Source organism: Gopherus flavomarginatus, chromosome 3, assembly GCF_025201925.1.
Source record: "Gopherus flavomarginatus isolate rGopFla2 chromosome 3, rGopFla2.mat.asm, whole genome shotgun sequence".
Lineage (NCBI taxonomy): Eukaryota > Metazoa > Chordata > Testudines > Testudinidae > Gopherus > Gopherus flavomarginatus.
This window is the reverse complement of record NC_066619.1, coordinates 272,306,923-272,319,773: the sequence shown is the minus strand read 5'-3', so window position 1 is coordinate 272,319,773 and position 12,851 is coordinate 272,306,923. Positions and strand designations below refer to the sequence as shown.

Here is a 12,851-nt window from a genome sequence, read left to right as displayed (position 1 = left end):
GGTCTTTAATAAAAAAAAAAGTCTTGACCACTCTCATTCCTAAAAAATGTGACTGTGATAATAAACCAGCAGCACTGAAAACTGCTCTCCTTACCTCTTTCAGTTTGATAGCCCACTGATCTTGATAGGTGAGCTAATCGTTTGTTTAAGCTTTGGATAGGTGGTTTCATATGTAATTGAAAGAGACACATCATTCTTGGGAAGAAAAAAAGGAGGGGTGGGAGGAAAAGCAAAATAATTTGTCCCACCTTAAAAGTCCCTTTAAATGCATCAACGAGTTTGTCCTCTGCTTCTGAATTGACTGGCTTCCTGAACAGAACATCTTGCAATGCCTGGAAGATGATTGTGGTACTTCTGAGCATGGAGATTTTGCACTGCATTTTCTTTTAGATTCTTTAAAATCTTGCTGGAAACAATTAAAAGGAAGAGTGCAAAGCTGGCATCTTTCAATGTGGTCAATACTCGTAAGGCAACTCGGAGGGATCTAGATGGCAGTGGTGAAGAATCCCAAGAAAACCAGGTGGGGAAAAAATGAGTTTCTTAGAAAATCCCTTTACATTTTTCTTTGTGAGCTCAGTGCATCATTAAAATGCTGTTATCCATAGAATGCTAATGCTTGTCACGTATAGCGCTTTATATGACTATACAAATACTATCTCCGTTTTTGAAGCACTAATAATTCTCTAAAGATGCCCTTTATATGTATTGACAAGGGTCTGAAAAGCCAATTTGGTAATGCACACTCTGCTCAGAATGACATTCCCAGAGAGTGGCATGGAAATGAATAGCTTATTATAGTTTGGCAAGCTGAGGTCTACTAAATTCTGTGTCCCTTAGGATTTACTGGATGAAAGTGCCCAGCTCTCTTTAGCCCTAGTGATTGCTGCCCTCGCTTTGCTCCCGGGTTGAGGACCTAAGGGAGTAGCATTTTTCAACGCCTGCTGGCCAGCTCTGTTTCATCTGAAGGCTTTGGGTGTTGGCTAAATAGGGTGATAGTGGATGTATCCTCTACAGAATCGTCTCTTGTTTAATTCTTGAAAGTAGCACCAGCTGGGCTTGGTTGCTCCTGTATACTAGGATTTTGAGTGTGACTTCTTGTACTGAATGTGTCTAAAACAGTCTCAGGTGCAAGGATAGGAGAATGTTGTGTTCCAAAGGCTTAGCAGAGTGCTTTTAGTTCAAGGGAAGCTTCCAAGTGGTCAGGCTTTTTCTTGCCCAACATTGGGCATATTCCAGGACCAGAATCAAAATACAGAATCAGCTTGTGCTTCTCACCTGTAACTGTTCTCCAGGCACAGGATGATCGTGAAGCTGACGAAGAGGAAGCAGGGAGGCTCGTTGATGGTGAAGCAGATGAAGGAGATGCTGATGCTACAGATACAAAACGAAGAGAGAAGCAGGAAGAAGAGGTAATGACTTTGGGACCAATTTTAGAGAGGTGCTGAGGACTTGCAACTGCCATTGACTTCATTAGAGCTGATTCAAAGATTTCCATCAAAGCAAAATGTCAAACAAAAATGGGAAAGAAATTGTGAAAATGTTTTCCTGTTTTCTGATCAGCTCTGTGCTTTGGTGGGAATAGCAAGTGCTTAGCACCCCTGGGGATTTGACCCAATCTGTTAAATGATTGGCCCAGAACCTCCCCTCCCGTCAGAGATTAGGTATAAACCATTTTGTCAATCTGGTCACCATCTGTCCAGTATTCATTAGTCTGGTAGACCAAAAAATATAGAAATTAGAGATGGCAAAGACTTGGTGGATTTTCTAGTCCATTCCCTGCTGATGTACGATTGATGCATCTGGTAGCCAAGTTGTCCTGGCAGTAATTCAATCTAAATTTACTTAATTTCATCCCATTACTTCAATTTATAACCCTTCTACAGAATTAAACATATCCCCTCCTTATGTGTTTATATTGTTAACATGTCCCCTGTTGTATAGCTATTTTAAGACAGCCATCATTTCAGCGTAAGAGTGAACTAGTTGAAATATGTGGAGTTCCTTTAGAGTCACTCATAGAAACATTGCTCTCTTCTGACAATCCTTGAGGAAACAGCCATATTTTGCATGATGGTGGTATACATTTGTGTGTGTGTATGTATATGAGATGGAGTCTGAAGTTAATAACACTAAGAAATCATGTCATGATTGCAAAGATATTGAGGCTAAAATGAATACGTACTACTGTCTTTATAGGCATAACCTGCCTTTTGAAGCATTAAAAGTGAACTTCACGTCAACCTGTCTGTCATGAAGATCACTTCCACAGTGAGGGGGTTGTGTGAACAAAACTGCTTCCTGCAGTGCTCTCCACATATGGGGACTAGATTGGATTTTAAGCATATAATCTCTGTGCAGGTTGATTATGAGAGCGAGGAAGAGAACAGTGAGGAAAATGGTGACGAAAATGCAGAAGAGGAAGAAGGCATGCTGCATGACGATAAACGGGCTGAGGATGCTGAAGAAGGGGTTCAGAATGAAAATAATTGTCAAACTAAAAAAGAAAAAGGACCCAAACTAGAGCATTCAACACAGCTAAGAGTTAGTGCTGTGATGAGCAGTCATTCGTCTATAGTCAACTACACATATGATACAGAAAATGAGCTCTGGTGTGAGGTAAGATGGTGGTGACTGGAAAACTTCTGCATGTGTGTGTAGCTTCAAAGCTACAGTGCACAGCTACTATAATGCAAAGAATAAATAAACCTCTCTAGTAGAATGCTGCTACTCTGTCTCAGCACTACTATTATTAACTTGCAGATATGTCTATCCATCTCATGCATGTAAGCAGACATTTCCTGGCTGTAGATTTTAACTTGCAGGCGCTAGCAGTATTTTTTCCAGTGGCAATTCACAAGTTTTCATTCTGCCTCAAGCTTTTTATTAATACACACCTAGGTCTTTCCATATGCGGGGTGATGGTTGACATCACCATGGGAGACTATATGGGTGTGCTGTAAAGGCAGATAAAAACAGGGCAACAATAGGCGTGTGTTTGTGTTCGTGTTCAGAGCGGGGAAACCTGCATAATCCTCCAAAGCACATGTCCAGCAAAGTGGACGTGTTCATTGAGGTGTGTGAAGTGAGCATGTAAGAAGATTTGGCTTAAATCGACTGAGCAGCAGGTAAAGGGATCCTCTGTGTGGCTGAAACAAGAGCGAAACTGTTTATCACTCATGTCACTAAGGCATGCAATGTGTGACTGAATAGGCCTGGAGTGTATTATTTCCTGTTAATATCCATCTGTTTGAAGCTGTATCATCAGGATCTGTCCATTTCTAAATAAATTAGTACTAGGATAAATATTTCAGAATAGCCGCCCTGTGTTTTTTTTGTAAATCTCATTCACCTAAAAAGAAAGAACCAGTGTTTGAGCCTATACCTTCCTGCCCTCTGACTTGGTTCAACACTGCATTGTTCTTTTCTAGGTTTCACTGAAGCTTCCTCTGATGAAGGCATACTTTGACCTCTCCTCCATCCTAACATCCCTCATGCAGAACACAATTGTCCATGAGACAAAGGGGATCACGCGGTGCTTCTTAAATGAAAGCACCAATAAGAATGGAGAGAAAGAATTTGTTTTAAACACCGAGGGAATAAACCTCCCAGAGCTATTCAGATATGCTGATGTAAGTAACATGTTTATAATCTCTGAGACTTCTGTAATTGTTGTGTAATGTTCTAGGGGAAAAAACTGGGAGGTGGGTACATACCTCCTCCATTGACTTTCAGTGGGTGCTAGGCACCTAACTGCTTTTTGACCGTCTGGAAATCTGTGCTCAGCAGATTCAAAATGTATGTGCCACGTCTCCTTCAAGTGAACCCTTAAGTCACTTTCTGATCACTTCAGATGGACTTTTGTGTAGAGGCACAGAGCATCTCATTGCCAAAATAATGATCAAAGAGGCTCCACTCTGAAACTGTTATTTGAGGGAGCTCTCCCATTTAAAGATATGTCTACACTACCTGCTAGATCAGTGGGCAGCAATCGATCCAGCGGGGATCGATTTATCGCATCTAGTCTAGATGCAATAAATCAACCCCCGAGTGCTCTTCAATCGACTCCTGCACTCCTCCACTACCTTGAGAGGCACAGGCAGAGTCAGTGGGGGAGCAGCAGTAGTGAACTCACCGCAGTGAAGACACCATGGTAAGTCGATCTAAGTACATTGACTTCAGCTACGTTATTCACGTTTCACCCTCCTAGTGTAGACCAGGACTTTACTGAATCACAGTAGTTGGAGATGAATAGATTTGTTATGCTGCCTACCCCATCTCTCTACATGTTCAGGATTGTTGGGTGCAGTATATGCTCCAGTGCCTTGAGAGTTTCAAATGTCCCAAGCATCATGCTTTCCCCTTTGTAAGGAAAAGTCTCTTACAAATAGATCTAATTGTTGGGAATTTCATTGGAAATTATTTTTTCTTTGCTTAATTTCCATCCCTTTCACCTGGTGATGTAAATGATGATGAAGTTGTTGACCTGCATAAACTATGCACATTTTCTCTGTGGCTAATGCTTGTGCCTGCATCTGATTGCTTTGTAATTGACTATATTGGCCCTCCTTGAGGTAATTCAAGCAAGTGGAGAATTGGAGAAAAATGATCCCAGCTTAACTGGGGGAGGTACAGTAACTGCAGTGATAACTTGCACCTGTCTCCCTTGCCTCCAGCTTTTAGACATAAGCCGACTTTATTCCAATGACATTCATGCAATGGCTAAGACCTATGGAATTGAGGCTGCCCTGAGGGTGATTGAAAAGGAAATTAAAGATGTATTTGCTGTGTATGGTAAGATATTGTTAGATCAACTGAGTTAGTCTTGTGCTTCATCTGATTTTTGTTAAGATGGGAAAACTTTGCCGCTGGAAATAGGTTTGGAAAGTGACCTCTTTGCATTAGCTACTCCTTCACTTGTGTATTTTCAGTCTCTTCTTTGAATCAATAATTGATTTATCTAACTTCTCATATTGAATCCATCCTCGTGATATGTGAGCATCTTCTCTGAGATAGTTCTCATTAGCCATTTCACTTTAACAGTTTTAATGGACAAAGTAAATAGGGTTTATTTAAAAATAAATTTACATATATAAATAAATAAATTATAAATATATGTAAATTTATTTTTAAATAAACCCTGTTCACTTTGTCCATTAAAACTGTTAAGGTGAAATGGCTAATGCCACTTGAAGTGCCTGCCTACATAGATTTGTCTTTCAGTACTAACTGGCCCATGTCTTACTATGAATTACAGCTAGTGAAAAGAGGGAAGGCTGTTTTGGACTTCTAGTCCGCAAATGCCTCGGTAGTAACTGCTCACTAATATCCCCATTTTTGTTAATGCCTGACTTTCTTTGTGCTATTTAAGAGCCCTGGGATATTTGTTGGTAGAGGTTGTTAACACACTTCGCCATCACACTGTATAAATGTCCAAAGGGCCATTGTAATTATGTGGTATACGCCTGCTGGGGTAAAGGCTCTGACCTCCTGCACATGTGTTTAAGAGAGCTGATTAAGAGAGCTTTAAACTAGGAATTTGGGGGAGATGGTTGGGAGATGTCCAGGTAATCTCCACGCTGGAATTTAACATTGAGGGGGAAGAAAACAAAGTAAGAAAGGATACAGCTGTGGGTATGAGAATGGACATAAGGAGGAAGTGTAGTGTAGATACCAGTCTAATAGGTGATACTGGTAGTATAATGTCTGTGCCTAATCAAGTAAAGAATGTCAGTGAAGCCAAACGGCAAAAATTTAGATGTTTGTACGCTAATGCGAGGAGCCTAGGTAACAAAATGGAGGAACTAGAGCTACTGGTGCAGGAAGAGAAACCAGATATTATAGGGATAACAGAAACATGGTGGAATAGTAATCATGACTGGAGTACAGGTATTGAAGGGTATGTGCTGTTTAGGAAAGACAGAAATAAAGTCAAAGGTGGTGGAGTAGTATTGTATATCAATGATGAGGTAGACTGTAAAGAGATAAGAAGTGATGGAATGGATAAGACCGGGTCTGTCTGGGCAAAAATCACATTAGGAGAGAAAGCTACTAGAGCCTCCAGTGAGAGAGTTCTTGGGGTGTGCTACCGAAATCTGATTTGGATATGGATAGAGACCTCTTTAATGTTTTTAATGAAGTAAATACTAATGAGAATTGTGTGATCATGGGAGACTTTAGCTTCCCAGATATAGACTGGAGGACAAGTGCTAGTCATAATAATAGGGCTCAGATTTTCCTGGATGCAATAACTAATGGATTCCTTCACCAAGTAGTTGAAGAACCAACAAGAGGGGATGCCATTTTAGATTTGGTTTTGGTGAGTACTGAGGCCCTCATAGAAGAAATGGTTGTAGGGGACAACCTTGGTTCAAGAGATCATGAGCTAATTCCGTTCAAACTAGCTGGAAGGATAAACAAAAATAGATCTGGGACTAGGGTTTTTTATTTCAAAAGGGTTAATTTTAAAGAATTATGGAAATTAGTTCAGGAAGTAGATTGGACTGAAGAACTTGTGGCTCTAAAGGTGGAGGAGGCCTGGAGTTACTTCAAGTCAAAGTTGCAGAAACTATCAGAAGCCTGCATCCCAAGAAAGAGGAAAAAATTCATAGGCAGGAGTTGTAGACCAAGCTGGATGAGCAAGCATCTCAGAGAAGTGATTAAGAAAACGCAGAAAGCCTACAAGGAGTGGAAGATGGGAGGGATTAGAAGGAAAGCTACTTTATTGAGGTCAGAACATGTAGGGATAAAGTGAGAAAGGCCAAAAGCCATGTAGAGTTGGACCTTGCAAAGAGAATTAAAACCAATAGTAAAAGGTTCTATAGCCATATAAATAAGAAGAAAACAAAGAAAGAAGAAGTGGCCCAATATCTAAACAAATACTTTTCCTCAGTCTTTAATGAGGCTAATGAGGAATTTAGGGATAATGGTAGGATGACAAATGGGAATGAGGATATGGAGGTGGATATTACCACATCCGAGGTAGAAGCCAAACTCCAGGAATATTAAAGGAACTGGCACATGAAATTGCAAGCCCATTAGCAAGAATTTTTAATGAATCAGTAAACTCAGGGTTTGTACCATATGACTGGAGAATTGCTAACACAGTTCCTATTTTTAAGACAGGAAAAAAACATGATCCAAGTAACTATAGGCCTGTTAGTTTGACATCTGTAGTATGCAAGGTCTTGGAAAAAAATTTGAAGGAGAAAGTAGTTAAGGACGTTGAGGTCAATGGTAATTAGGACAAAATACAACATGGTTTTACAAAGGTAGATTGTACCAAACCAACCTGATCTCCTTCTTTGAGAAGGTAACATTTTTTAGACAAAGGAAGTGCAGTGGATCTAATTTACTTTGATTTCAGTAAGGCATTTGATATGGTTCCACTTGGGGAATTTTTAGCTAAATTGGAAAAGATGGGAATCAATATGAAAACTGAAAAGTGGATAAGGAACTGGTTAAAGAGGAGACTACAACGGATCATACTAAAATGTGAACTGTCAGGCTAGAGGGAGGTTACTAGTGGAGTTCCTCAGGGATCCGTTTTGGGACCAATCTTATTTAATCTTTTTATTACTGACCTTGGCACAAAAAATGGGAATGTGCTAATAAAGTTTGCAGATGACACAAAGCTGGGAGGTATTGCCAATACAGAGAAGATCTGGATGACCTTGTAAACTGGAGTAATAGTAATAGGATGAAATTTAATACTGAAAAGTGAAAGGTCATGCATTTAGGGATTAATAACAAGAATTTTGGTTATAAATTGGGAACACATCAGTTGGAAATAACAGAGGAGGAGAAGGACCTCTGAGTACTGGTTGATCACAGGATGACTATGAGCCACCAATGTGATATGGCCGTGAAAAAAGCTAATGCACTCTTGGGATGCATCAGGTGAGGTATTTCCAGTAAAGATAAGGAGGTGTTAGTACTATTATACAAGGCACTGGTGAGACCTCATCTGGAATATTGTGTGCAGTTCTGGTCTCCCATGTTTAAGAAGGATGAATTCAAACTGGAACAGGTACAGAGAAGGGCTACTAGGATGATCCAAGGAATGGAAAACCTGTCTTATGAAAGGAGACTCAAAGAGCTTGCCTTTTTTAACCTAACCAAAAGAAGGCTGAGAGGAGATATGATTGCTCTTTATAATTATATCAAAGGGATAAATATCAGGGAGGGAGAGGAATTATTTAAGCTTAGTACCAATGTGGACACACGAACAAATGGATATAAACTGGACACTAGGAAGTTTAGACTTGATATTAGATGAAGGTTTCTAACCATTAGAGGAGTGAAGTTGTGGAACAGCCTTCCAGGGGGAGTAGTGGGGGCAAAAGACATATCTGGCTTCAAGACTAAGCTTGATAAATTTATGAAGGGAATGGTATGATGGGATAGCCTAATTTTGGCAGTTAATTAATCTTTGATTATTAACAGGTAAATATGCCCAATGGTCTGTGATGGGATGTTAGATGGGGTGGGATCTGAGTTACTACAGAGAATTCTTTCCTGGATGCTGGCTGGTGAGTCTTGCCTACATGCCCAAGGTTTAACTGATCACTATATTTGGGGTTGAGAAGGAATTTTCCTCCAGGGCAGATAGGCAGAGGCCCTGGAGATTTTTTGCCTTCCTCTGCAGCATGAGGCACGGGTCACTTGCTGGAGGATTCGCTGCACCTTGAGGTCTTTAAACCACGATTTGAGGATTTCAGTAACTCAGACATAGGTTAGGTGTTTGTTACAGGAGTGAGTGAATGAGATTCTGTGACCTTCATTGTGCAGGAGGTCAGACTAGATGATCATAATAGTCTCTTCTGACCTTAAAGTCTATGATTCTCCAATAACAAAGCTCTGATGTTCCACCCTACAGGATTTAGGGGTAACCATGTGGAAAGGCAGGGGGCAGAGCTCTGTACTGTATCAGCTGGACCAGAAATGACTTAGCCAACTTTGGCTGAACAAAGATGATGCATATATTATTACTATCTTTTTAAAAAATATGTACTGCCCCAAAAGACTCACATACTGTTATCATAAATGATGAAACATTTGGGTAGCTAAGGCACAATTACCATTATAGTCTCTCTGCAAATCCATTATTTCATGCAACAAAGAGGAGGTCTGATAGCGTTCCAGCGAATGGTTGATACCAGTTACTGAAAGGAGAAGCACCACTGCGTCATTAGTGACTTACCTGTGTCGTGGTAAAGTAAATAAAGGGATTGTTTCCCCCCACCCCGTTGACTATAGGGATTTAACTTAGTGCTGGTTAGTTCCTGAATGTTCTCATGTTCTCTTTTCCTGCATTGTCAGGTATTGTGGTAGATCCTCGGCACCTTTCTCTTGTGGCAGATTACATGTGTTTTGAAGGTGTTTACAAACCACTGAATCGTTTTGGAATGCAGTCCAACTCCTCCCCTCTGCAACAGATGACATTTGAAACCAGCTACAAATTTTTGAAGGAAGCAACAATGATGGGTAAATGGTTTTAGTTGAATTATAAATCTCTGCATTACTGCTGCTGCATTTCACATCTACTTGGTTTCCCTTTATAACTCTCCACTCTACTGAGAGATATTTAACTACATTTTAAAACTCTCTACAGACTAAATATTAATGAGCTCCTTGCACGTCAAAAAGTTTGAGATAAATTGGGATGCTCTTTTTAATAGAGTGCTGACAGCTGAAATAAGAAGACTCCCCCATGGTGTGTTTTATAGAGTCTAATATTCTTTCAAGAATCAGATAATGCTAGTCTATAATACCTTGGATGGCCTTCTGTCATTTCTATTGGGCTAAATACATGTAACCTTTTGTCCTTGGGGTGAGAAGTATTGAAAGTGCATAGCAGAGTGGTTGGTGCTTGGTGTTCCAGTCTCTACTACAGCTGTGCAAGCAAATAGCTGCCTCTGGTTTCAGTCAAAAATAAAGTCTCTTTGTTAGCTAATTGCATAAGACAGTCATAATTGTTCTATTTCCTCATGTGATGTTAACAAAGCAAATAGTTGTTCTATGAACAATTGTCTATGTGGATTCCATTTCTGGTGTGTATGTGTCCCAGGCATTCAAAATCAGATTCTTTTGTCCTGCAGTGCCCTAAGTCTCATTGTGGGCCTCCATCCAAGGGTCCAGCTGTCCCTTGGTTCCTTCTTGCTGCCTATGACATCTGTGAACTTTTGTGATCTATCTTAGGCTAGTAAGTGGTAGTTTCTCTTGTTATACTCCTGTTGGCATTTAAAAAAAACTTTTTTTCTAATAGATTAAGGGACAACTCCCCATAACAGAATCTAGCTACTATGTCTGAGAAATCATCCCAGGGGTTTAAAGCTGCCCATCTGGTGATGTAGCTGTTGTGCGATTTTTGCCTTGAAGAGGCGCACGCTGTTTTTAGATGCTCAGTCTGTTGCCCTTCTTCCCCATGCAATGAGATCCTCTTCAAAACTTGAGACAGAAGGGCCTACTAAGCCGGAAGCAGGCCTCCTCAGCTAGTGCTCCTGTGAACTGTGGCTGTACTCCAAGCTCCTGGGCTCACTCTTCATTGATCAAATCATTTGCCCAGCAAGTCCAGCAAAGAGCCAAAACCTCTTCCACCCACCCTTCAGAAAGGGGTAGGCAGGAAGAGTGAGCGCAGGCATAGGTCACCCTCTCGGAAGCCAATGAGGCAAAAACAACACCAGGTCATTGTGTCACTTCATGCCACTCAGCCAAAAGCCAGTCACAGCCCAAATTGAGTCCCTCTCATGCCAAACCCATTGTACTGCCTGAATCAGTGGTCTACACTTCTCCCAGGACCAACCTCTCAGTACCAGTATTAGCACACTTGGTGCTGAGTACTCTGGTGCCCATGACTCGAATACCTATCTCTACAGTGCAGATGTTGCAAGGACAGTGCAACCAGAATCATCCTTGCCCTCCTTTTCTGCAGTTAGAGGTCCTTCTGCTTCACTACTGATTATTAACACTACAGTGGTACAGATGAGCACTCCAGCTCATGTTGTGGGGTAGGGGGTTCAAGATCACCATAGGATACAAGATAGGGTAGCTTCCCATTTAGAGGAGGATTATTCATTTTCTTCCTGTCCTTCTGAGTATAATAGAGATGTCCCCATTCACCTCAATCTCTCTTTTATGAGCCTTCCTGGCCTGCTGGGGAATCCAGGAATCACCCTTATGAATACTGACACTAGGGATTGTGTGGGGGATGTTCAACCACCCACCTCACAAGACCTGCAGCTTCTTACCCCTACAATATACTATTGTGGCCTTAGAATACCTTCCTCTATTTCCTTCCACTGCAAAACATGGTAGGCCCACTCAGAGAGTCAGTTGGTACAGCCCCACCACCTGCACCAGTGAGAACATGACGGTGAGGAGAAACACCTGCAGAAAACAGAAGAGCCACCAGGGGAGTAGTAGTTTCCAGTGCAGGAGGCCTTCTGCCTCTCTTCCTCTGCTGCACATTCCACTTCTAGTTTACAACAGCAACTTTGACACCATTGAGACTCGATCAAACCATTACTCTCTCCACCTTTTTTATTTTGGGAGGCATGGACTCGGATCACCTTGGACCAGTCTGGGACTCAGCAACAACCGAGAAGTCCAAAGTGTTGCCAATGAAAGGATAGAATTCTTACAGGAGCTGTGTTAGATTTGAGATCAGCAAGAGTGTATCTACCATAAAATAGGGTCCATATCATGATAGACCTCACCCAGGGTTGTCTGTAAGAGCATGCCTCAGATTTCTTGGACACATGGCCTAGTGCACTGAAGTCACACAGCATGTCAGCCTTCTCCTGTGTTTCATGGACTGGTGTCTGTACATCTACCCAGCAAACATTAGCCTCCCCGAGCCTGTGGTTCACCCACCTCCCATGACCCTGTTGATATCAGAGGAGGTGCTCTAGTGTAGAACTACTGTGAGGAAAGAATCAGGTCCATATTTTCCACAGAGATAAATTCAATCCAAACAGCAGGTGGCAGCATCTGTCTTAGATGGCAGGTCTGACTCTTTGTAAACAAAATAAATACTTGGATCATTAGCATTTTTGTAACCTGTATAAGACCTTTGGAAATGGCCCTAATCTGATTTTTATTGATCTCTTTGGTTTAGGTGCCCATGATGAGCTGAGATCTCCTTCTGCATGCCTGGTGGTAGGAAAAGTTGTCAGAGGAGGGACTGGTTTGTTTGACCTCAAGCAACCCCTTACATAGTGTTTTGCCTCTATCATTTAAAAGAAAAAAATTAAATGTGGCTATCACAAGAGATGTACACGCACTGCAGTTGTTTGCAAAGCCTTTGCTGAAATGTCAAAACCAATGAATGTTTGTACAAGTCCATTAATGATATCTTTGGGGTGTGAAGATGTTCTGTATAATGTATCTCCAGTTTTTCTCTTGATCACTAATGGATTTGTAAACCTAACTAAGTGATGTACTTTGACTGTAAAGTATTTGATGGGAATGTTCATGCCTAAAAACTCCCCTCTGGCCTAGCACCCTTCCTTCTCTCCCTCTGCTCCCTGTTCAGTAGTGATCAAAATTAAATTATTGTTATACACTGGAGAGAGATGAACAATGCTGTGTGTTTCTGATTAGGAGCCAGGTGAAGCATTTGACATGGACAATTTAAAGGGGAGAGTCTGCTTGCTTATCTGAGGTGTTTGCAGCATTTCCAGTCTATCTGGATAGGCTTTGGGTACCATATTGCTCTGTCACACAATAACTGTACCTAATCTTATTTTAAATAGCTCTGGGACAAACTCACAAGTGGGCCTGAGAAGCACTATGTTGACAAGAATGAAACTTGTGTGCTGGAGACAAGTCCTGATCTTCTATTGTATTTATTT

At 41.1% G+C, this 12,851-nt stretch overlaps 1 protein-coding gene across 2 annotated transcripts in view; it reads left to right on the top strand.

Annotated features, from left to right (window-relative positions):
- Positions 1-12,567, top strand: part of POLR1A (RNA polymerase I subunit A) — a 61,481-nt gene extending 48,914 nt beyond the window's left edge. For both annotated transcript variants that reach the window (XM_050947296.1, XM_050947297.1), the window contains 7 exons: positions 391-520; positions 1,293-1,409; positions 2,359-2,616; positions 3,429-3,629; positions 4,674-4,791; positions 9,319-9,483; positions 12,116-12,567. In XM_050947296.1, the coding sequence (XP_050803253.1) occupies positions 391-520; positions 1,293-1,409; positions 2,359-2,616; positions 3,429-3,629; positions 4,674-4,791; positions 9,319-9,483; positions 12,116-12,216 (1,090 nt within the window). In that variant the 3' untranslated portion in view covers positions 12,217-12,567. The remainder of the gene's footprint in view (positions 1-390; positions 521-1,292; positions 1,410-2,358; positions 2,617-3,428; positions 3,630-4,673; positions 4,792-9,318; positions 9,484-12,115) is intronic.
- The last annotated feature ends 284 nt before the right edge of the window (positions 12,568-12,851 follow it).